Below are 24,248 nucleotides of genomic sequence, written 5' to 3' on the forward strand. Positions count from 1 at the left end.
ATAAGGTAAACAAATTGTATTTAAAAATTAAATCAAAATCAAGGTAATAAAACAAAGGGATTTTGATTTCTAAAATTTGAAATCTGCTATTTTCCATAATATACAAACTTTACAGGGTATGATTGTATTTTGTTTCTTTAATAGTAGTACTCACCTATGGTAAGTGAAGTAGTTTCAACTAGGATTAAATATTTCACGTAATTTAGTTGGATTCGCTTTTGACCTGCAGCCGTGAAAAGAAACACGTTTTACAAAGTTTGTGCTTTTTTTTATAGCACTTTTATAATTTGTTGAAAGTATATTTTATGAGAAATAGTAATAGATTTTGGGCAAAGTTAATGGTTTTAGGAATCAAATGACCTAAATCAAAACAGGTAAAAGTTGATATAAATTCCCATTAATTTTGAAAGCAATTACATTTGTAACTTCCCAATGTAGCACAAAAATTAAACACAAACAACACATGCAATTGTCCCTTAATTAATCTAACCAACCTATCACAGGCCAGACGTAAACGGCACACCGGTAGCCGGAATCCACGAGTCCCCAGCGAGGAAATTCCGGGCGGAGAACATTCCGGCCTCGGCCGCATATCGTATACGATGAAACCCCGGCCATTTAACCCTCCCCACAGTAGTCCCACCAACACCACTATTCATATACTCACCATAATACAAAGTAGCCAAGCCAAAATCTCCACTCCACGGCAGCCACCCGGCCGGGTCAATCAACCCATCGATCACACACTTGGAAAACACAGTCCTCGAATATTCCTTCCACGGCCTCCCTAAATAGCTCTTGTACAAACTTTGCACCGGCCTGAGGTCCGGCGCCGCTGTGATGACTGAGTTTTGGATGACGATGCCGGTGTTCTCGTTAGGGTCTTTTCTCCCTTGCGCGGTGACGGTGTTTTTCTGGTTGATGATCGGTCTCCGGACGTAGATGTTGCAGTTTTGGAGAAGCGCCACTGCGTCGCCGAAGATGAAGTCGACGGTGCCGTAGATGTCACAGTCGCGGTAGAACTGGCGCTGGGAGTGGACGTAGAGGGTGTCTTGATAGCCCTTGAAGCTGCACTCGAAGAAGACGGAGAAGTCGGAGCTCGACCGGAGGGCCACGGCTTGGTGTTTGTAGGGCCCGGCCGTGTTCTCGAATGTCATGCCCCGCGCAATGAACCCTTTTCCGGAGACAGCTGCATATATACATATATTAATTGTTTTTTTTATTTATGATTAATATAAATTTTAATTGGAAATTGGTGGATCATATATTTGGACATATATAAGTTTGTTGTCTTTATTATTGATGGGGTTGCTATTGTTGATTTTTAATGATGTGAGAAAAATAGGATCAGTTTATGTTTGGAATAAAAATTCAGTGGTCCAGACATATTATCAGAAGACTATATAAGCATGTAACTTGTGATATGTTCAATTCTAATTAAGTTGATAAAATAACGTACTAGGAGTATTAATTAAAGAATTGTGATGAAATTGAGATGATGATAATCTCACCAAAAGTTGCAGAGCGGAAAGTGGTGAAGCCATCTTTAACACTCCTATCACCACTAACAACAGTTGCATCAATTCCATCTCCGATCAACATCAAATTCTTCATCGATCTCTTGATCTCAACGTTTTCTCTATAAACGCCCTTTTTCACATATATAACAAATCTCCTCAACCCTCCTCCTCCTCTACGCTTAGCCGCAGCCAACCCCTCAGAAATCGTGGTGTAATCACCGGAGCCGTCTTGTGCCACCACCACATCGGCCTTCACGGATGACCAGAGCAGCCTCCGATCACGGGCCGAAACCCAATCAGGAAAATGGTCACTATCTCTCTTCTGGTTAGAGGCGGATGGAGAAATGGCCTTGTTGATGGCTAGTGAATTTGCTAGGGTTTTGGAGAAGTCACCAAGCATGAGTTGTAAGGATTCCAATTGTGAGGACTTGTTGAAATCAAGAAATCCACTATGGCATGTTTGCTCGTTGGCGATGGCTGCACTCAACCATGTTTGTGCATCGAACGCATCGATTTTTGAGTCGATGGAGCGGTTGAGTTGATGGATTGTGTCTTGATAGAGCTCCAAGCAATCACTCCATGCTGATCGTCCTAGCTCATCGAATGAACTCGAATCCATCGCGGAGATGAGCTTGTGAGCATTTGTAGCTTGTGCTAGGGTTTCCCTAAAGCTTAGCCGGCCTAAATCGACGTCGTTTTTGTCTAGGGTTTTATGAGGGGAGGTGGTAATTTGGAGAGTGTTGCAGAGTTTGGGGTGAGGTGTGTTGTTGCAAATTGAGGTTGCATTGCCACATTTTCCCAACCTAAAATGTAGCAAAAGTATGTGCAAGAATAGTAATGTGGCAATACTAGAAATTTGTTTATCCATGAGGACAAAGATAGGGAGAGGAGAGATTTTGTGTTGAAGCCAAGTAATGTTACAAATATATAATTATGGGATGATGCTAATGCAGAATTTTCTCGTAATATTTATAGAGGCAGCTTTGAAGTTGGCACCATTCGATTCTATTAATTCAATTATATTTATTTTTATGTGTGAACAATACGATGTTTGGTCAATCAATGGATTGAAAGTGTTCACGAGGATTGAGACGTGAACGTATGAAGCACTACTATAGTAGTACTTGGAGTCTTAATTTGTACTAGTAATTTATCAATATAGTTTTAAAGAAATGATTATGACGAAAATCACAACTTGATAATATGCATTTTTTCCATAATATGTGCGAGTGTGCATGTGTACGTATGTCTTCAAAAAACATGAAATGATTATTTTGTAGGGACCAGGGATTCTATTTGGCAATGAAATTAAAAGTAAAAATATTATTAGCTAGGGAGATGGAGTACTACTACTTTTGTTATCAAATTAAAAATCTATACTGGACGAAACATCCATGAACCTTTTATTGGAGCTTTTATATGATATATGCGTGCTATGGAATATGCATAGTATAAAAATATTAAATTCAAAGAATAAAATTATTTGTAAAAGCTAGATTAACCTTATCAAAATACGTATACAATTTTTATCCTTAAATATAGTGATGTATCGTTTGATAACAAAAGGAATAATTCACCAAGTGCAAGGACCAAGGAAGATGAAAAAAATACTCCCTCCGTCCTCGATTAATAGTCACACTTTTCCATTTCAGTCCGTCCCCAATTAAGAGTCATACTTCATTTTTACCATAAATAGTAAATAGATCTCACATTCCACTAACTCAATTCACTCACATTTTATTATAAAATCAATATAAAAAAAATGGGTTTCACATCCCACTAACTTTTTCAACCAACTTTTCTTTACATTTCTTAAAACTCGTGCCCGGTCAAAGTGTGACTCCTAATCGGGGATGGAGGGAGTATATAAAATAAAATCAGGTATATATATGGAGTGGGGTTGGGCTGAATTAATAGCAATGCGTAGGGCGCCTAGGTGTACACTACTGTCAATGACACCGGATCATTAATTAAATCAGGCAAATTTCCTTGTGGTCTGAAAACTGTCTAATTGTTCTAAAATCCCTTTTCATTTCCCTTAAAAATATGGAGTACATGAGAAATCTATTTTTAAGAGGCACCATATAATTTAAAAGTTTAGGTGTGACGATGCATAACAACATTTATAGAAAGTTTCATTTAATTAGAGCGGCAAGCATGGTCCCCATCAAAATTATATAGTATGTGGTTTAGCAAGTGCCCACGAAGTGTTATAACTCGTGAATTCAAGGTTTAAAAAGCTAGTATGAGATAAGGATGTTTATCGATTAAATCCGAGTATATGTATGTGAGCTATAATCAGATTTTTACAAGGTGTGGTTGCTGCTGATTTTGATACCCTCTTCACCCACTTGGCTACGAATCTACGACCACTTATTATTTGAATATCATTACACATTAACTAAAAATTGAGAATGTGCATATATATATGATATATGTGTATCTACCTGGCTCACATGCCTGCTGCCACGTCGTAATATATATTCATGCTTCGTCATTAATTCCCACATTGAGTTCGATATGCTTAGTTTGATAATTAGTATAGTAGGATAAGAGGGTAATGAATTGATTAATAGAGTATAGGATCGATTTTTAAAAAAATAGAAAAAGTAAATTGATTTTTAAAATCATAGACATCTTATCATATAGGTAACTTATTTGCGAACGAATTGAAGTGTTATGCAATATGCATCATTCATGTAATATGCATATTGCGCATACTGAAACTGCACGAATAATTAGTTAATTCTCATTATTTAGTGTTGAAATGACCCTAAATTAAACAGCCTACAAATTGATAAGGCTGGCCCAAAATTAATACGAATCTCATAAGATTATCCCAACACGAGTTAATTCTCATTATTTACTGTTAAAATGTAAATCCATTACTTTTTTCCACACTTTTAACGGTCAAGTAGATATTACTCCATTAGTATTTTTTAATTGGACATAAAAGTATATTTTGATTCATTATTTTAAATTTAGAGCATATCCACTTGGAAGTCATATTTATCATCTTTAAAATTTCCTAATTAGGTATCCATTTTTTTGTAGTATCCACTTATGTCATGATCACTAGCAAAAAACCAAGTAAGAATAACAGATTACAGTTGATGTTAGCGTTTAACGGCCCAGTACACAAGCCCAATTTCCGTTAGGACAACTCAATTACGCTCTCAAATTTTGTTATGCAACTTTAACTTTACCCTATTAGTTTTTCCATATCAATTTTACTTTTTTTAATCACATTAATTAAATTAAAGAATCATTCTTATTATCTCAAGTGTTTCCGTAGTTAGATTTTACTATTAAATTTTTATTTTTATGACACCAAAAATTGTGCCATTTTCATTTAAAAATTAGACATTTATGATTAAAAATTACTTGAAAATGATTATTTTTATAAATAAGCATATACTATTATTTTTATTAATAAAATTAAACGTTTTTATGAATAAAAATAATAATATTTCTCAAATGAAAAATTACACTTAAAATAGTTAATTTTTTGATAAATTTATTGTTGAATAGTAGGAGAAGTAGTATAAAGCTTGTTTGATAGACTATCACATTACAGCTAGTTAGGGTAATGACCATAATGTATATCATGGGTTGTGCTAACTATATTTCTAATTTGTATTGTTGGTGTAAAATATTGCATATTATGCTAAAATTTATGTAGGTTAATATAATCTCAAATCTCAATAATATATATGCATAAATCGACAACTTAGTAATTTGTTCCATTATCTTCTTCCAATTTTCAAAACTGTTGATTAACCCACTAAAATTGTGGATTAACTATCTAGGTGAAACATAGACTTCAAGGCGGACTTTCTTGGGGCCAAGTAAATAACACCAATTATTTATAAGGTAAATAAAAGTACCAAACACACAATTAAGCTTAGAAAAAGAGCTTTTAACTTGTGACATAGCTATCAAACGCCCTGTATATATGAGTACTTTCTTCGTCCCAAGCTATTTACTCCGTATTTCATTTCGGACAGTCCTAAGCTAGTTACAATATTTCTTTTTTGATAAAAACTTTTATCTTATCTCTCATATTTTTTTCACAACTTTATTGTCACTCCACAGCATTCAAACAGCAAAATATTCTTAAATTTCATACCCAAATTGCATCAACTAATACAAGATGGAATGATGGATGGATATTACTTTGAAAAACATAATACTACTCCAGAAAGGATAGGTGCGTGAGCCGCACAAGACTGCACTGCACTCATTCTCTTAAAAAGTGGTAATGCCAAACCCGTGAACCCTTCCTCTTAACCAATCATATATTTACAACAAATCTTTTCATGTTCTGTCCTTTTCTAGTCCCAGCCAATCTGTCCTTCCCAATTTCACGTGCATCGCTTATTCATTTCTTCTTCTTTCTTCTGTTTTGTTTCCCTGCCATACAATTTCAACAATTGAGCAAAAGAACATATAATTAAACTAAAAAGGACCAGGGCCCATTCTGAGGGGATCTTTAAAAAAAATTAAAATTGGGATTGCTTGAGCCCCTTTTGCAACAAGCTTTTAAATTAGTATTGTTCAATAATTTGCTATAAGATTTCTAAATTACTGATCATGGTTGGTTGAAACTTGAAAGTTGAGACAATCCCTCTATATATTAGCCAACTGATTGTGTCATATTATTAGGAAATAGTACCACACAATTATTGAACCACCAAATTTGGAGCTGTGTCTTTTGTCCACTACAACTTGGCCGCAGCAATTCCTTGTTTTAAGTTGTCACGGTTCTACATCTAACATTCTCCCACTATTATATATATACTCCTACTAATCTAGCTAGAATTAACTATGATCGGTTGCTATTTAACTCAATTAATTAACTAAATTGTGAAACTCAGATTAACCAAGGCCCCTTAGCTTGCATGTATGAAACTCATAAATTCATTAATCATGTGAGAGAACTCTGTCTCTGCCGAGCTTCAGGCCGGGCTGCAAGCCCATTTTTATTTGTTTATTTAATCAAAAAATAAAATTTAAATTTTCTTGTAAATTAGTATTTTTTTAATCTATAAATACTTACAACATAATACCATCACAATTAATGCAATTTTTTTATTATATTATTTATAGTGTCACTTAAATTAGGTCGTATTGGCATTTTATATGAGAATTTGATGTCATGCATGTGCTATTTAGGATTATATATTCTTTTTATTAAAAGTACTAGTATAGAAAAGAAACGTGAAGACGAAAACCACTCTTTGGGTTACCTAAACACTAATTATTACCCCACACCATGTGTTAATCATTTATCTAACTAATCAATAATGATTAAACGAATTTTTATGGTTTGGTTAGTCAATATACACATGCCATTTCAAGTGAACGGTCATTATTTAGTGAAATACTAGTTAGAACGTAACCATAGGCGGCGGTACGTCTTAAAAACCTACTCCTTTACCAGCATGATTTATTGTTTTATATTTCATTTCATAATGTACATTAGGCAACGTATACATTGAATAATAATTCACTCCTTTACCAGCATGATTTGATTTTAAATTAAGCAAATAACTCTGTGCAAAAGGACAAGAAGGAAATATTTGATTCCGATAATCAAGTGGTTGGATTCACCATATTCACCTTCATCTTATTATTCATTATAAATGGTTACATTGATACACAATAGTACTATAAGTTAGTACTCCCTCCGTGCATCATTAGGAGTCTCATTTCTTGACGGCACGAGTTTTAAGAAATGTTAATAAAAGTGAGTGGAAAAAAATTAGTAGAGTATGAGTCTCACTTGTATATATTAATTTTAAATGAAATGTGAGTGAAATGACTTAGTGGAATGTGGAACCCTAGGACCATTTATGGTAAAAGTGAACTGAGACTCCTATTCGCGGACGAACTAAAATAGAAAAATGAGACTCTTATTCGCGGACGGAGGGAGTGTTCGTTAATATCGTACTACTAATTTTTATTGATGCAAGTGCAACCCACCACTTGATCGTATCGGAGACTAGGGCCGACGACGATGAGACTCAACGGCAACGTCAGGCTGAGTGCGGAGATCTCCTCCGTCAAGCAGTTTGTGGAAGTTTGAAATAAAAGAGAGAAAACAGCAAAATGTGGGAAATAACTTATCATTCATAAAAGATGTCTTGACAAGTTCCCTTTTTATATTCTAGGACCCTACGGTGATTCGACCTACCTATCTCTCGGGAAAGAACCACAAAGAAAATTCGAAATAGAGCTTATAAGTACGCTCAACTCATTATTCCTATTACATTATATTTGTACTAAATAACTAAAGAACAACAAAGTCTTGGAAAAGAGTCGGCGGCCTTCGTGTGGGATGAGCTCTGGTGTTGCCTGTGTTGTGATCGTCAATGCATCATGATGGGTTGCTGCTGTGGGACTCTTATCAAAATATACTGTTATCATTTATTTAAATTTGGTTTTCCATGTTTGTACTGTCAATTTCATCGCTACCACATATCACAATCTATAAAGGTTGATATAACTAGTGCAACTACCTCTCGTTATTACTATAGGAATAAACACCGTCAATTCTGACATTCTGTATAAGGAATAAAGATAAATTCTTGTCTACTTAATCTAATTAAATTATTTCTAATTCTTGTCAACCGAACTATGTAACTTCGTTATTCGAAGATGTCATACACCCTTTTGGCTTAGTCTCTGTTCTGCTGTTCATTATAATTAACATTTCAATTCATTCAGCTCCTACGCACTATATATATACAGACATAGACAAGAAGTATCAATTAGTACTCCTTCCGTAACTCACTAAATAAGATATTTCTTTTCCACACGAAATATAAGAAAATGAGATTTTGATAGTAAAATGAAGAGAATAAAGTAAGACGTATAAAAAAGTAGGAGAGAGAACTCATTTAACTTGGAACGTCCGAACAAGAAATATGAATCAATCGAAAAAGTGACATAGGGAGTACTATGCACAATGCGCACACTCAAAAATATTGAAGTTACAACAGAATCACCAATTGATGGTTTAGCACTGAAACAAATAATTACATGTAACATCAACAACTGCACTCATCATTATCAGAATCAAATATTTTTCCTATATATCTAAATTACATAAATCCAAAAACTCAAAGTAGCTAGCCCATCATCAAACTTTTTCCCTTTTATACACACATCTTATCTCTTTCCATATTCACCAATATAAATACTAAAAAAAAAAACAATTATCAACAACAAAATACCTAAAAGCTTCCACTAAAAAAAAAAAAAGTGACTCAATATTCATGGCACCACAACCTTATCAACAAAGCGGTTGACGAGCGCCAGAGCATTGCTGGTGACCTCCTTGACGTGGTCGGCCCGGCCGCAGACGTCCGCCTTGAGCGCGGCGTCCGCGACCCCCTCGAAGCCGTCGGTGCACGTGTCCTCGTTGGTGAGCGCGGCGCTCATCCACGTCTGCACGTTGCTCATCTGGAAGCGCAGCTCCTCCCCGCCCCCCGCCAGCTGGCGCATCTGCTTGACCGAGCCGCGCATCTGCCCCACCGCGTCGCGGAACACGCTGAAGCAGTCGCGGAGGGCCGACGCCGCGCGCGCCTCCGCCTCCGCCTGCCGGCTCAGGTTCGCCACGTACACGGACATCATGGTGGCGCGGGCCAGGCTCACGCCGATCGCCACGGCTGCGAGCCGAGCCGGGTCCTGCTGCACCACATTGGCGTACCCGTTCAGGGATTGGTAGCAGAGCTTCGGGTATTGCGTGCTCTCGCAATTCGTGCGGATGAACTCGGCCGCATTTTCTTGTGCTGGGCCGGGGGCTGGGGCGGGCTCGGCCGAGGCTGTGAGGAAGAGGGCAATTGTTAGGAAAATTGAACGTAGAGCTCTCATCGTTTGTTTGTGCTATGTGCCATGGAATTGTTGTGGGGGTTTAAGTAGGGGGCACTAAGGGTGCCAAATGACGGTTATGCCCTTGTGACAGGCAAGCTCATGTGAATATTTGGTATTGGAGTATTAGTTTAGTAGGGCCGTATTTCTTCAAAATATATTGAGTATTAGCCTAGCTCGCACCTATTGGAGAGAATCATATGTAATCATGCCAAATATTAATAAAGTTCTATGATGAGATCGCTTTTCATGATTTAATTAGCATTACTTGCGTTATATAACGTTGATTGTGTTTGTTTGATTAATGATATCCCTAAAATTTAGGGTATCATGTGGTTTATTCTTTGTCTGCAATAAATGAGAAATGCCATATCTATTTTGAAAGCATGCTGGAGCCTGGAGCTGGATACTACTAATTGTAAGAAGCATGCATGCAGCACTTCCGGGTTTCCAGTAGCTTGAGTCTCATTATTTTTGTCAAAAGCCAACAAGTGTCTAATTTTTTAAATAATTGCAAATATTTCCGTCTTCATTATATAAATATAGCAGAAGGTTGATATAACAAAAATGTACAGGTATATAGTTACATATGTTTTGAAGAATTATACTCCATATGACACTGTTATTAAATAAAATTGTGACATGCTGAAGATGGGTAGCTTAGCCATACTCCCTCCGTCCCATTTTAAGAGTCCCAGTTTATATGTATGTGTGGGTATAATCAAATTTTGCAATATCTAAAGATGTATTCACTCTGTCACTCAGTCCCCAAAGTGCCCCATTATTATTTTGGAATGTCCCCAAAATTTTATCACATTTAACCTCTACTATATTTCATATTTCATTAAACTATTTTACTAATATTTTATCTCTCCATAAAACTAATAGGAGTATATACAATTAGGCCATACATTTCATTTATAACATTTTTTAACATATCTTAAAACCCGATTCAGATTAAAATAGGACAAAGTTTAGGGACTAAAGGAGTAACAAATTTTGTGTCACCTCTTTTAATATCAGCAAAATTGTGTTTCTTAATTAGTTACTACTAGATTTATTTGCTTGTACTAATTCTTGGTTTAGTTCAAGTGTTGGGACTAAATGTGTACTGTATGGCCGCTTATGGTATATTCGATTCCTCTAGAACCATCTATAAGATAATTATTAATTCACCAATAGAGTAAAAGATTGGGGCTAGCTAGCTATCTCTTGTTTATAATTATTAATATCTGTGGATGTGGTATGACTAACGAGGCAGCTTGAAATATTGGCCTCTATTTGAGTTCTGGATGTCAGCACTCATTTTTGGATGCTTGTACTCTTACAAGTTACAAGGGAAGATCAATCTACTAGTACTATTAAATTAATGAATTGCAAGTAGTAGAGGGTTATTCACATCAAACTTAATAAAACTTAAATTAAAATAAAATAGGAGAGGTGCAGTTTATTTTATTTCTTTTATCCAAGGCTGTCCGAGACGTGTATATATTGGATAAACCTGTTTTTGATACAAAGTACTATTAGTCGTAGTTGTTTATTGTAATGCACTACTGTACTAGTTTGTCTATATATTTCATTATTTATTATGGGAGAAAGAGCGAAATAAGTACGTAGTTAAGACAAATCTTAAAAATAAATGCCAGAAATTATGAGAGCGCACATATCAACTTTACACGCTGGAATAAATCTATGATACTCTTTAATAATGTGTGGAGACAAAACTAATGCTCGTGATAAATCGACCCCAAGAGGTTGACATTTGTGTAAGTCAGAAATCAATCAATATATAACCTTCAAACATTTGGGATAAGAAAGTGAACAACGATCAAAATTGGAGTATATATTGCTGTAATATTCATTAAAAGTGAACAACGATAACGTTATTAGACGTGTGCAGGTGCAGGTGCAGCATTTCAATTTTTAGCACCTCTTTTTATAATTACTACTCCTACAATACTATTTGGAGTATTTGAAAAAACAACTAGTACCCGTCATTTTAACACACTATTGTCTTTGAATATAATATCTGAATATGATATATTCAAAGACAATATTCATGGAGTATTTGTACTCCATACACTTTATAAAAAATAATTTTGATAATAGACAACACGGACATAATTTTAATGTAAAATTATAAGAATAATATAGAGAAAAATAGTTGAAATATTGTTAGTGAAAATGGAACTCATCTCATTAGAAAGTTAATTTGATCATAATTAGACGGAGACTAGTACTGATGGACGGATAAAATTGGATAAGCAAGACTATTTTGTATTTAAAATGAACTTGCTAAAATGTCGAGTAATGTGCTTAATTAGAGAGAAGTATTTCAATACGGGCGTTACTACCAAAATCTCTCTTTGTATTTGAACAAATATTGTTGAACGACTATAAAAATAGACTCATTCTCAAAAAAGTGCATACTATCGGCACACAAAATTTGTATACTTGTCATATTACTGATGCCTTTAACTTTTTTATGTAGAAGTATTTATTTATTATAAATATAGGATTTTCAAAAATAAAAATGTTCTTCTTTAGTCTGTTTGCAGCTGAGTCGTATTCTTTTTTAGATTGTTCCACTGTAGCTGGGCCTTTTCTTTTTTTGGCAAAAGACAACTTATTTTTTCTCTCTTATTTTACTCTATCTTATCTTGTTTTCTATTCATTTTTCTACCTTTTTCCTTTTCCATTGTACTCTCCCTTCATTTAATTCACTTTTAATATAATTTCTTAAACCTTATATAAGAAAGAAACGCATCTACTACGTATGGATATGATGAAATTCTATACCGATCTAATTAGCCATTCGATTGATCTAATATTTAAATATTTAAGGTTAGAGTAGAAAATATCTGATAAATTTTGAATAGACCAATAATGGATGAGCGGTCCGATTCACATCTTTATCACTCAAGGTAACTTGTAAACTTTTCTTATCAAGTTGTCTCGAGACACACGTCATTCCCATTTGAAAAACTCCAGGGCCAATAAACTTTGATTTTTTTCTATATTTCTAGTAATATTACTGAAAATCTGTTCCCTTTATTTTAATTTCATGAAATACGAAAATAAACGTATCGAATAAATTAATATAGGGTGTCCCATTTGAAAAATAAGTGTAGTCTCTATTGTGACAACTGACAACAATGGGACATGCACAATTATTTAATAGAGACAAGTAACTACACTCGTGATTGTTTAGTTATCAAAATTGTCACCTATAGAAGAAATGAACAATATTTGGAGTGTAGATGGATATAGACAACTATTGGTGTCAAGTTCAAGCTTAATCTAACTTATAATTGCGTCAAATTCAAGTTTTGTTCATTAAAGAATTTGAGATTCTGAGCTGAATTAATCAAGCCTGGGTAAACATTATAAAATTAAAGAGTAAAGACCAAAACCGGTCCTGAACATATGTCTATTTTATGATTTTGATCTTATACTTTATTTTTTGAATTTTTGCATCCTAAACATTTCAACTCGGATTACAATTGGTCCTACACTAACAATCCTGTCAATTTTTAAATGGTTATAACCCGATTTTGATGATTTTAACAGTTTCATTTGGATTAAATTTCGATTTCAAGTGACAGCACGCATTTGATTAATATACTCCCTCTTTTAATCAAAAGTGTGTAACATTCTTAGTACTACCGATTTCATAAAATCTTAGATCGCTTGTTTATGGTGGAGAAAAAGTGACTTTGAGGATAAATAATTGAGCCAGATGTATGATAGTCGATAGACCATATATAGTTTTTTACATGTGGTAGTAGTAAATTAGGAGTACTGGAAAAGATGTGTATTGTGTGCATGAGTTTGATCGGTTAATCCATGAGGCCAAAGGTCTCAAGCTCGAGTCCCTTGTGATGTGATTTTGAAATTTAAATTTGTTTACTCATTAAGAAAATTATATATTCCATCTGTCCTTAAAAATTTGTCACTTATTTTGATTTTTGTCCGTCTTTAAAAATTTGTCATCTTTCACTTTTAACATTTTTTATAGTGGATACTACATTCCACTAACTCATTGCCACTCACATTTTATTATAAAACTAATAATATAAAAGTAGGACCCATGTGTCATTAACTTTTTCAATCAATTTTCTATTACATTTCTTAAAACTCGTGTCTAGTCAAATGATGACAAATTATAAGGCACAGAGGGTGTATATTTCTTAAAACTCGTGTCTAGTCAAATGGTGACAAATTATAAGAGACAGAGAGTGTATATTTCTTAAAACTCGTGCTCTGTCAAATGGTGACAAATTATAAGAGACAGAGGGTGTATATGTATAGTGGTAAATTAGGAGTACTAGAAAATTAAAGAAGAGTGATTTTTTTTTTCAATAAAAAGGATTTTAAAAAAATGTACTACATTTTTAATAAATTATACTCCCTCCATCCCACAAAAGATGTCACACTTGTGGGACGGTACGAGATTTTATGAGGTTTTGTTTTGTATGTTAAATGGAGAGAGAAAATATAATTTTTATATTCATGTGAGAGAGAACTTTTTCCAAAAAGAGAAATGTGATATTTTTTATGGGACAAATTAAAAAGGAAAGTATGATATTTTTTTTGGGGACGGAAGGAGTATTAGGTACACTATGAGACTCAATTATCCTACAGTCGAAGAATCGAAGTACTATGAAACTATAAGTTGTGCATATTTAACTATTTTAGCTTGAAAAATAAAGCCCACTATTGAGATATTGGGCTCATAGCCGTCCATATTTGACAGAAGTCACAGAATACAAGGGGGCTTTATGATGCACTCAAATTCTGGCTCTGTCAAATTGATTACGAATTGATATTTCTATTCATGTAGTTGGATGCGTACAGTGAAGTTGATTATAACCAATGATTGAGATATAATCAATGACACCTAACATCGAAATCATTATCTGAGTCAAAATTTGCGTTTTCAATTTTCAAGTATCTATAAACAAATTAATCTTATAAACTCTGAAGTGTTTCATTATTATTATTATTATTATTATTATTATTATTATTATTATTATTATTATTATTATTATTATTATTATTATTATTAAAATACTTACAGCAAGGGATATAATTAAATTGAAAACATAAAAATTGAAAACTTCGAAAAGAACAAAACTTTTAAAAACTTTCTTATAATATTAAAACAGAAACATTATTAATAAGAGTTTAATCATGTTAACATACAAATATTGCCTATGAATATGATATAGTACTTATTTTTTAGAAGGCTAAGAGAAATTAGTAAGTCCCAGAGTGATTCCCTAAAGAAATGGTGGATTAAGTGGTGTCAGGACGGAAACCACTAATGTTAATTGTGGTGATTAATAAATCTAGCTAGTTTTGTTTTTTCTGAGGGCCATTGATTTAGAATGACATGGATCATCATCTATTTCAGTAATCCTAAACTGTATATAAAGAAATTGAACCACAAATAATTTGCATTTTCCATTAAAATCTGAATAATCATGGATTATTCTAAGCCTACAGATGATGGTCAGAAAAATCCAGCAGCGCCACCTCCTGTAGGCCCTCATGACGTGCACCCTGTACCGCCGACCTCCCTGCACGTTCAGGGCGCCGGCCCTCCCACCCGATGGACCACCGGCCTTTTTGACTGTTTTGAAGATGTCCCCAATAGTATATACCTTCACATTCTAATGCTATTTAATTTTAATTAATTAATTTTGTAATACTTGATTATATAACATTTCATTTTTGTACAGGTATCATAACATGTTTCTGCCCCTGCATAACATTTGGACAGGTTGCGGAGGTTGTTGATAGAGGCTCGGTTTGTGAGTGAATCTTTTCTTCATTATGCACTGTTCAAAAAAAATCTTGAAATAGACACTAGAAGTGAAAGTCATCAATTATAGTACTATTGTCTTAATTATTCAATTAACCATCTTAATTAAATAGAAAATGTGGTGTGAAATATGTAGCATGCGGAGCCAGTGGTGCATTGTACACGCTGATAGCAGTGGTGACGGGATGGCCGTGCATGTACTCGTGCTTCTACCGCACAAAGATGAGGCGCCAATACGAGCTGCCTGAAATCCCGTGCCCCGATATCCTCGCCCACTGCTGCTGCGAGCCGTGCGCTCTTGCTCAAGAGTACCGCGAGCTCAAAAACCGTGGATTCGACATGACTCTCGGTATATTCATTCTTAGTAGTACTACTGCTATAATTTAATTTCTACAACTCTCAATTAAAAATTATTTGATTTGATAAAAAAAACAACACTATATGTAGGATGGGACGGCAATGCTGATAAGCAGAACAAAGGTGTAACAACGGCCCCGGTTGTTGAAGGAGGGATGAACAGATGAGTTGTACATATATACATATATATAGTCCATTTATTTAATTAAATAATTGCCCACCACATTAGGCTCTTTTTGGTCTTGCGAAGGTAGGTTGTATTTTTGTGGAAAACATAACTTCTTTTTCTCATTCTTTGTAGTAGAATTTAGCGATGTACAAAACGAATCCATGAAAATAAATTCATTCGATTTGTATGATCATAATCTAGTATTTTCTTATATTTTATTTTTTTATATTACTTTTATAATAAGATGTGAGTGATAATTAGTTAATGAAATGTAAGGTCTACAACGAAAAATGATAAAAATGAAATACTCGATTAATATGAATGGACCAAAATTGAAATTGGGACACATAATGGGGAACGAGGGAGTAACTTCACGGACCGACAAATCTGAAGTCCCAGAATTTGACACCGGATGTTCATGCATGTGCCACAGTATTATCATAGTACTAATATTGTTAGGCCGAGAGCAAGGTGTGACATTGACTAGTTTGTTTTGGTCATCACTTATTTTATTTATATTTGTATCGTCATTGCCATCCATCCTCAATTTGGTTCATCAATCATGGTGACCGCCAACTCCAACGCTAGGGCATCTCAGCCGGGTGGTTACGCCACTGCCACTGGAGTCCCGGTGAACTCCACCCCGCCATTGAACACTGAGAAGCCGGAGCCAAGACCTCCTCTTCCCCCGAACCATCAGAGTGAGGTCCCCTGGTCCACTGGTCTCTGTGATTGCTATTCCGATTGCGACAGCTGTGAGTTTCTTTTCTTCATTAATCCACACCGTCTCTCTTACTTCACAATTCCTTACTCAATGCTTTGTTTTGTTGGTGTGTTCATAATTAATCAGGTTGCTTGACGTACTGCTGCCCTTGCATTACATTTGGCCGGATTTCTGAGATCGTCGACCAAGGATCCAGCTGTAAGTATATACTCTACATATCTAATTTCACCTCTTTTTTCCCAATATGTGTCACACTTTGACGAGACACGGATTTTAAGAAAAGTCGGTCGAAAAAATTAGTAAAACCTAGATCCTACTATTATTTAATAAAATGAGTTAGTTACCAAAAAGTAGTTTAGTAAAAAATAAATTTGGATAATTAATAAGGGATGTACCCAAATGAAAAATTGAAGTACATAATAGGGGACGGATGAAGTATTCAATTTTACTAAAAATTTTCATAATCAAGTTATTTAGTTATGATAGAATTTCAGAGAGAATGAATTGTGGGAGTAGACGTTTAAGAGGACAACCTAACTATCCTTTTGTGTGTGTGTAGTAGGAGATGTTATAGGTGATCCTTATTACTCCATCCGTGAAAATTTGACCCATTTTTCCATTTCCGTCCGTCCCCCAAATTTTGTCCCATTTCACTTTTACCATTTTGGTAGTGGACCTCATATTCCACTAACTCATTCATACTCACATTTTATTATAAAACTAATATATAAAAGTAGGACCCACAATCCACTAACTTTTTCAACTCACTTTCCATTACATTTCTTAAAACCCGTGCCCGGTCAAACCGGGACGAATTTTCGTGGACGGAGGGAGTAACTAACTACTAACTCTGCGTAAAACCCTTATGTCAATGTCCGTCTACATCATTGCGTTGTTGCCCATGCATTATGTTTGTCTTTTGATGCGATATTTTTAACTTTCTGGTGATTTTCCTATTGATTTTTTTTTATTAGTATAGTGGTATGCTTGAGATGAATGAGTAATGAATTATTGGGATGATGCAGCTTGTTGTCTGAATGGAACACTCTACACATTGCTATCGATAATAGGATGTTCGTGCTTGTATTCGTGTTTCTACCGATCCAAAATGAGGCAGCAATACTCGCTCCAAGAATCTTCCTGCTGCGACTGCTGCGTCCATTTCTTCTGCGAGCCTTGTGCTCTCTGTCAAGAGTATCGCGAGCTTAAGAATCAAGGATTTGACATGGCCATCAGTATGTTATTTCTATTTCTTCCCAAATGCTGCAATCTAAATATAGGGAGTACTAAATATTTAATTTTGTGACAACACTACAAATTAATCATTATATAGCATTTTCTTCGCTTATTCATATGGAAATTAGTAATAATATAAGGTGTGAAAATATATAGGAGTAGTAACTAGAATAGTTTTGATGTGGTTAATTTGTTGCAGGATGGGATGGAAATATGCAGAGACGGAATCCGGGGATAGCCATGCCTCCAGTCGTTCAAGAAGGAATGATCAGATAATTGTATTCCATGCAAATCTCTATCTATCTATATGTATACTATAATGCTTTCAATTTACATGCAAATCTCGTGTGTTTATTTTTGTAATGTAAACCAATAATTCTTGTTGAACTTATATTTATTCAGTGGGACTGATCGATAGTTATTGTTATTGTTTACATACACAAACCTAAAATTGTCTAGTACTCTAGTTTAATTTTAAAAAATTAGAGAGAACTATTTTCACGTTATCTACCAAATTGGATCTTTTCTAGCAGAACTTTTCTAACAATTTATACACATAGATTAGAGGGCTATAAGACTCATCAAGTGATTTAAAAAGTTGTTAAACAAGGTTTGCATAACCATAATCTTAACCGAAAAATTCAAAACAGGAGTGGCAATACAAGTTATTTTGGCTCACATCAACACTAGAGTATAGACTAGTCATATTAGACATACAAAGAATTGGATAGTCTTTGTATTTTCTGCGAGGAAGATTCAAATACATTAGATCACATTATTATCAAAACTTTTGAATTTTCGGTCACGATATCACTAATTCCAAGTCTTTGTCCATATCAAACAAATCCAATTCCCAACAAGTTTATTTAGTCCATATTTGACAGTTATTAAAACAAGCTTAACAAAGCATTAATTCATCTCATCAAGGATCGCATATTCGGCCCTAGTTCTAGTTTTAGTTCACTTCCAAATCAAATAAAGCATGCATTAAATTTCTTCAACAAAATAAATCACGTTCTTAAATTTGAACAGGGTCCTCATGTTTTAAACCTAGATATCGGTTTAAACCCATTTTTTAGTCAAACCCATGCCTCACTACACATGCAAGGTCTTTATTTAACAAAAACAATATGATCTCCTCCGATCCAATCTATTTTTAATTGGTAATTTTATACATATTGATAGATATAACAATATACTTTAACAAAAACCAACGTGCACCAAACTGATTATTACAGCAACACCAATATGGATATGGTGACCAGTCTTTATAAAAAATGAAGTCCTTTTTTTTGTTTTCCAATAATACCCAAGCCATTTCCAACAACATTATCTACGTCAAACCATAAAAATTTTATTTTCAAAAAACACTTCCTAATAAGAACCAAAATAACTGTACACCCATATTCAGTCATTGTAATAGAGGTTCTTGTTTGCACTTTGCAGAAACCGAATTCCTTTTCATGTCTTTTTCTTACAAAAAAACAAACACCTTCTTTCAAATAGTAGTGTATCTTTTCTCTTTAATGCAACATAAACAGTCATTTATGCAATTCGCTCAAAATAAATTGCATTTAATGCAACATACACAGTCTTTTTATGCAATTCGCCCATCTAAGTCGTCCACTAAGTTTGTTTCTTAATAACGTTGTTTTGTTGCTTATATATGTCACGTGGCAGCATATGGTTGGAAGGATGTTGTGATTCTAATGTGAGTTATTTTTTAAGTACACCCAAATAATTACCCTCCACATTATGCTCTTTTTGGTCTTGCGAAGGTAGATTGTATTTTTGTGGAAAAGATAAACTTCTTTTTCTCATTCTTTGTAGTAGAATTTAGTGATGTACATGACGAATCCATGAAAATAAATTCATTCGATTTGTATCATTATTTAGTACTCCGTATTTTCTTTTATTTGATTATAATTTGGTGCTTGTTTATATATATAGATCAACAAATCGCACGAGATCGATTTCATGTATCAATAACTCAGTTTTTACTTTCCTTTGAGTTGGATGAGCTGGATTCGAAATAATTTACCACTACTACTTACACATAACGCCTCTTGACTATTAGAGATAATATACTCCCTCCTGTCCCAATATGTATCCCACTTTGATCCATCACATATTTTAAAAATTTTAATGAAAAGTGGTTTGAAAAAGTTAATAGAATGTGGTTCCTATTTTTATGTACTATTATTAGTTTAATAAAGTGAAATGAGTTAGAGAAATGTAGGGTGTACTACTAAAAATGGGTAAAATGAAATAAGACAATTAATATGGAACATACCAAAATAGAAAATTGGAAAACATAATTGAGCGAAAAAATGTGAATTCCCAGAATTTGAGAACGGAGTAAGAAGGTCCCATGATATGGATGTGCCAGAATATCATAATATTGTGAGGCCAAGAGAGCAAGGCGTTGGTTGCATCACACGACATTGACTAGTTTGGTGTCTGCAAGTTGACTGAGTAGTTCTTTTGGTCATCTTATTTTTATTTATATCTTGTGTCATACATCTCCAATTTGGTTTGCATTTGCAGTAGTGAATCATGGTCTCCGCCAACTCCAGGCCATCTCAGCCGCATGGTTATGCCACTGCTGCGACTGGGATCCCGATGAACTCCACCCCGCCATTTCACCCTGAGAATCCGGTGCCAAGACCCCCGAGTAAGGTCGCCTGGTCCACCGGCCTCTGTGGTTGTTGTTCCGATTGCGACACCTGTGAGTTTCTTTTCTTAATAAATTCACACCCTCTCTTACTACTTTCACAATTCCTTACTCAATGGTTTGTTTGGTTGGTGTGTTCATAAATAATCAGGTTGCTTGACGTGCTGCTGCCCGTGCGTTACGTTTGGCCGGATTTCTGAGATCGTCGACCGAGGATCCAGCTGTAAGTATACTCTACATATCTAATTTTCACCTCTTTTTTCCTATGTGTCACACTTTGACGAAACACATATTATTAGGAAAGATGGTTGAAAAAGTTAGAGGAATGTTGATCCTACTTTTATACATTAGTATTATAATAAAATGAGTTAACGGAATGTGGGGCCCACCACCAAAAAGTAGTACAGTAGAAAATAAAGTGGGATAAATACAAGGGCCAATGGAGTATTCAATTATACTACTACAAATTTTCATAATCAAGTTATTTAGTTATGATAGAATTTGGAAAGAATGATTTGTGGGAGTAGACTTTTAAACCTACTCACAAAAGGATATTCTCAGTAAAACCTTATGTCAATGTCCATCTACATCAATGCGCTCTTGCCCATGCATAAAGTTTGTCTTTTGATGCTGATATTTTTAATCTTTGTGGTGACTTTCATAGTTTTTATTAGTATAGTGGTATAATTGAGTTGAATGAGTAATGAATTATTGGGATGATGCAGCTTGTTGTCTGAATGGAATACGCTACACATTGCTATCGTTCGTGGCGCTGTCGTGCTTCTATTCGTGTTGCTACCGCTCCAAAATGAGGCAGCAATACTTGCTCCAAGAATCTCCCTGCTGCGACTGCTGCGTCCATTTCTTCTGCCAGAGTTGTGCTCTATGTCAAGAGTATCGCGAGCTTAAGAATCGAGGATTTGACATGACCATCAGTATGTTATTTCTATTTCTTCCCAAATGCTGCTATCTTGTTATAGGAGTACTAAATATTTTGATCACAACACTACAGATTAACCAATATTCTACAGTTTTTTCCTTCGCTTATTCATAGTGAAATTAGTACTAATAGAAGGTGTGAAAATATAGTGCCTAGAATAGTTTTGATGTGGTAAATTTGTTGCAGGATGGCATGGAAATATGCAGAGACAGAATCGGGGGATAGCCATACCTCCAGTCGTTCAAGGAGGAATGACCAGATAATTTTGTTTTTGCAAATCTCCATCTGAATATATATACACTATAATGCTTTCAATTCCATGCAAATCTCGTGTGCTTATTTTTCTATTGTAAACCAATAATTCAATTTTAATTTGTTGCACTTATAATTATGCAGTGGGGTCTGATCGATAATTATTGACTATCGTTATTGTTTACATAAACCTGGAACTAGCTAGCTAGTTTAATTTTTAAAAATTAGAGATGACTATTTTCACGTTAACTATGAGACTCATCAAAGTAATTTAAAATAATTGTTAAAATTAACAAAGTTTGCATAATTCTAATCTTAACCGAAAAATTCAAAACAGGAGTGCCAAAACAAGGTACTCCAACACTAGTGTATAGACTAATCATATTAGACATACTAAGAATTGAGGATAATCGTTGTATTTTCTGCGTAGAAGATTCAAAGGCATTGGACCACATTATAATCAAAACGTTTGAATTTTCGGTGACGATAACACTAATTCCAATTTTTAGTCCCTATCAAACAAATACAATCCCAACAAGCTTATTTAGTCCATATTTGACAGTTATTAAAAGAAGCAAAGAAAGCATTAATTCATCTCATCAAGGATCACATATTCGGCCCTAATTCTAGTTTTAGTTCACTTCCAAATCAAATAAAGCATGCATTAAATATCTTCAACAAAATATAAATCACAAGTTCTTCAATTTGAACATCGGTTTAAACTCAATTTTAGTCAAAGCCATGCCCCACTACACCTGTAAGGTCTTTAGTTAACAAAAACAAGATATGATCTCCTCCAATCTATTTTTAATGGGTATTTTTATACATATAACAATATATTTTACCTAAAACCAAACGTACACCAAACTGATTATTACAGCAGCCCAATATGGGAGTCTTCAAAAATTATACGTAAGTCCTTTTTTTTAGTGGTGCTAAATGGCCATATTATAATATTAAAAAAATTATTAAAATTCTGTGTACTTAATGCTGAATTGATAAAATTTATGCATCTAATGAGTAGCAATTTTTTAAAGACTAATGTACCCTCATATTAAATATAATAGTAGAATATATTGTATTTTTATATTCAAATACATGGTACTCGTATATTTGTCCAACCAATAATAAGACAATTTGGACTTCAAATTCCATTCTTCATTCTTGACTTGATTGAAAAATCAATAGATCCATATCTAAGGCATGATTGAAAAAAAAGATACTTTTTTCCTAGTTATTTCTCAATGCCTACATTTAGAAAACATTGAACCATACACTTTAGTTACGTAATTTAATTATTTTGATCAATTTTAACTATACTAATAGTTAATTATTATAAAATTGATTAGTAATCAAACATGAAGTTATTTGTAATCAAAACACATATTTTATTAATTCAAAATGAGGTACTAAAAATTATTCAATTCAAAATGATTTAATATAATAAAATATGCTCTTAATATATCAATTCTATTATTAGCGATTATTTATGTTTAGTTTTACTTACTTAATTTAAACTAATTTAAAATATACTATAACGTATCCTATTATTAAATAACTTGTGAATAAAATACATGTAAATACTATAACAATATATGGATATAAAATAAATTCAATTTCAGTTATACTACAAATTAATTACTGTTTAAGTATAGTGAAATAATTTAATTTTAACGAAAACACATACTAGTATATAATATTAATAATTTGTCAACATAAAATTAATAATTAAATCTAAAATGTATTAAAATTCTCACTCTCATAAGACTTTATCAATACTTTATATAAAATTAAATGATATAATAAAATTTATTTTGTTAATATACATATACATTTATTCAAAAAAGATACACAACTTGAAAAATTAAATTTATAAACGCATCTCTAACTATTTATACCAAACTCAAACCCGTTTTTGTGTATATTCACACCAAAAAGTGATTTTACTTCAATCATTTACACCATTTTTGAGTATATGTCTCACAATTTTTTGTAGTGGCTCCATATTTGATGTTATTCCGTAGAATACATAAAAAATGAGCTTTGGTGTATGGTTGAAGATGGTCTAAATTAAAAACCATAATAAACATAAGCTATAAATTTGTAAGTTCAAAAATCATATCCCTGAAAATTTGATACATATTACCATTTCGGTCCGTCCCTGAAAATCTGATACACTTTACTTTTACCATTTTTGGTAGTGGACCTCATATTCCACTAACTCATTCCTACTCACATTTTATTATAAAACTAATACTTTAAAAGTAGGACCCACATCCCACCAACTTTTTCAACTCACTTTCCATTACATTTCTTAAAACTCGTGTCGGGTCAAAGTGTAGCAAATTTTGGGGGACGGAAGTAGTAAGTACTATATAAATTGACATATGAACAAATTTTTAGATATTTTGATTATAAACAAATTGTAGTATGAAATAATATGATTAATAATTTCATAAGTGTGAGACATTATATTTATAAATATTATTAAGTGTGACACAATAAACTTCAACTACAAAATTGCAAGGAAGTCCTTATTGTTAGAATACAAATTCTCTTTTTTCAATTTATTATTCTTTGTTGACTTATGCTACAGTCAGTTTGAAGGTACATCAACTGAATTAATCCCAAGTGATAATTACGAAAAATAAATTTATAATTTTAATCAATTTTA

General features: G+C 33.7%; 4 protein-coding genes and 1 pseudogene across 4 annotated transcripts; 3 read left to right on the forward strand and 2 right to left on the reverse strand.

Moving 5' to 3' along the window:
- Window positions 1-373: 373 nt before the first annotated feature.
- Window positions 374-2,468, reverse strand: LOC125215777 (pectinesterase-like). Its single transcript, XM_048117318.2, has 2 exons — window positions 1,512-2,468; window positions 374-1,189 (listed from the first exon to the last, which is right to left on the reverse strand). The coding sequence occupies exons 1-2, from the start codon at window positions 2,386-2,388 to the stop codon at window positions 498-500; spliced, it is 1,569 nt and encodes a 522-aa protein (XP_047973275.1). The 5' UTR covers window positions 2,389-2,468; the 3' UTR covers window positions 374-497.
- A 6,092-nt stretch (window positions 2,469-8,560) lies between these two features.
- Window positions 8,561-9,517, reverse strand: LOC125215778 (pectinesterase inhibitor 11 pseudogene; annotated as a pseudogene).
- Window positions 9,518-14,841: 5,324 nt separating this feature from the next.
- LOC125216074 (protein PLANT CADMIUM RESISTANCE 2-like) lies at window positions 14,842-15,938 on the forward strand. The gene is made up of 4 exons (XM_048117691.2): window positions 14,842-15,053; window positions 15,140-15,211; window positions 15,359-15,571; window positions 15,670-15,938. The coding sequence occupies exons 1-4, from the start codon at window positions 14,882-14,884 to the stop codon at window positions 15,744-15,746; spliced, it is 534 nt and encodes a 177-aa protein (XP_047973648.1). The 5' UTR covers window positions 14,842-14,881; the 3' UTR covers window positions 15,747-15,938.
- Window positions 15,939-16,087: 149 nt separating this feature from the next.
- On the forward strand, window positions 16,088-18,129 carry LOC125216073 (protein PLANT CADMIUM RESISTANCE 2-like). Its single transcript, XM_048117690.2, has 4 exons — window positions 16,088-16,503; window positions 16,599-16,670; window positions 17,498-17,707; window positions 17,908-18,129. The coding sequence occupies exons 1-4, from the start codon at window positions 16,311-16,313 to the stop codon at window positions 17,982-17,984; spliced, it is 552 nt and encodes a 183-aa protein (XP_047973647.1). The 5' UTR covers window positions 16,088-16,310; the 3' UTR covers window positions 17,985-18,129.
- Window positions 18,130-20,255: 2,126 nt separating this feature from the next.
- Window positions 20,256-21,713, forward strand: LOC125216005 (protein PLANT CADMIUM RESISTANCE 1-like). Its single transcript, XM_048117600.2, has 4 exons — window positions 20,256-20,436; window positions 20,534-20,605; window positions 21,108-21,317; window positions 21,509-21,713. Exons 1-4 carry the CDS (start codon window positions 20,265-20,267, stop codon window positions 21,583-21,585), a joined length of 531 nt encoding a protein of 176 aa, XP_047973557.1. The 5' UTR covers window positions 20,256-20,264; the 3' UTR covers window positions 21,586-21,713.
- The last annotated feature ends 2,535 nt before the right edge of the window (window positions 21,714-24,248 follow it).

This window comes from Salvia hispanica, chromosome 3, assembly GCF_029641045.1.
Source record: "Salvia hispanica isolate PSC_SH4W2 chromosome 3, Shi_PSC_v1, whole genome shotgun sequence".
Classification (NCBI taxonomy): Eukaryota; Viridiplantae; Streptophyta; class Magnoliopsida; order Lamiales; family Lamiaceae; genus Salvia; species Salvia hispanica.

What these genes read in the sequence shown, in the direction of transcription:
- LOC125215777 (XM_048117318.2), bottom strand. Translation starts at nt 2,388, where the DNA reads ATGGATAAACAAATTTCTAGTATTGCCACATTACTATTCTTGCACATA. An exon ending in TTTCCGCTCTGCAACTTTTG is followed by an intron (nt 1,190 to 1,511) that starts GTGAGATTATCA and finishes GTATATATGCAG; the next exon opens with CTGTCTCCGGAAAAGGGTTC.
- LOC125216074 (XM_048117691.2), top strand. Translation starts at nt 14,882, where the DNA reads ATGGATTATTCTAAGCCTACAGATGATGGTCAGAAAAATCCAGCAGCG. An exon ending in TTTTGAAGATGTCCCCAATA is followed by an intron (nt 15,054 to 15,139) that starts GTATATACCTTC and finishes ATTTTTGTACAG; the next exon opens with GTATCATAACATGTTTCTGC. An exon ending in TGTTGATAGAGGCTCGGTTT is followed by an intron (nt 15,212 to 15,358) that starts GTGAGTGAATCT and finishes TGAAATATGTAG; the next exon opens with CATGCGGAGCCAGTGGTGCA.
- LOC125216073 (XM_048117690.2), top strand. Translation starts at nt 16,311, where the DNA reads ATGGTGACCGCCAACTCCAACGCTAGGGCATCTCAGCCGGGTGGTTAC. An exon ending in CGTCGACCAAGGATCCAGCT is followed by an intron (nt 16,671 to 17,497) that starts GTAAGTATATAC and finishes GGGATGATGCAG; the next exon opens with CTTGTTGTCTGAATGGAACA. An exon ending in AGGATTTGACATGGCCATCA is followed by an intron (nt 17,708 to 17,907) that starts GTATGTTATTTC and finishes AATTTGTTGCAG; the next exon opens with GATGGGATGGAAATATGCAG.
- LOC125216005 (XM_048117600.2), top strand. Translation starts at nt 20,265, where the DNA reads ATGGTCTCCGCCAACTCCAGGCCATCTCAGCCGCATGGTTATGCCACT. An exon ending in TTGTTCCGATTGCGACACCT is followed by an intron (nt 20,437 to 20,533) that starts GTGAGTTTCTTT and finishes ATAAATAATCAG; the next exon opens with GTTGCTTGACGTGCTGCTGC. An exon ending in AGGATTTGACATGACCATCA is followed by an intron (nt 21,318 to 21,508) that starts GTATGTTATTTC and finishes AATTTGTTGCAG; the next exon opens with GATGGCATGGAAATATGCAG.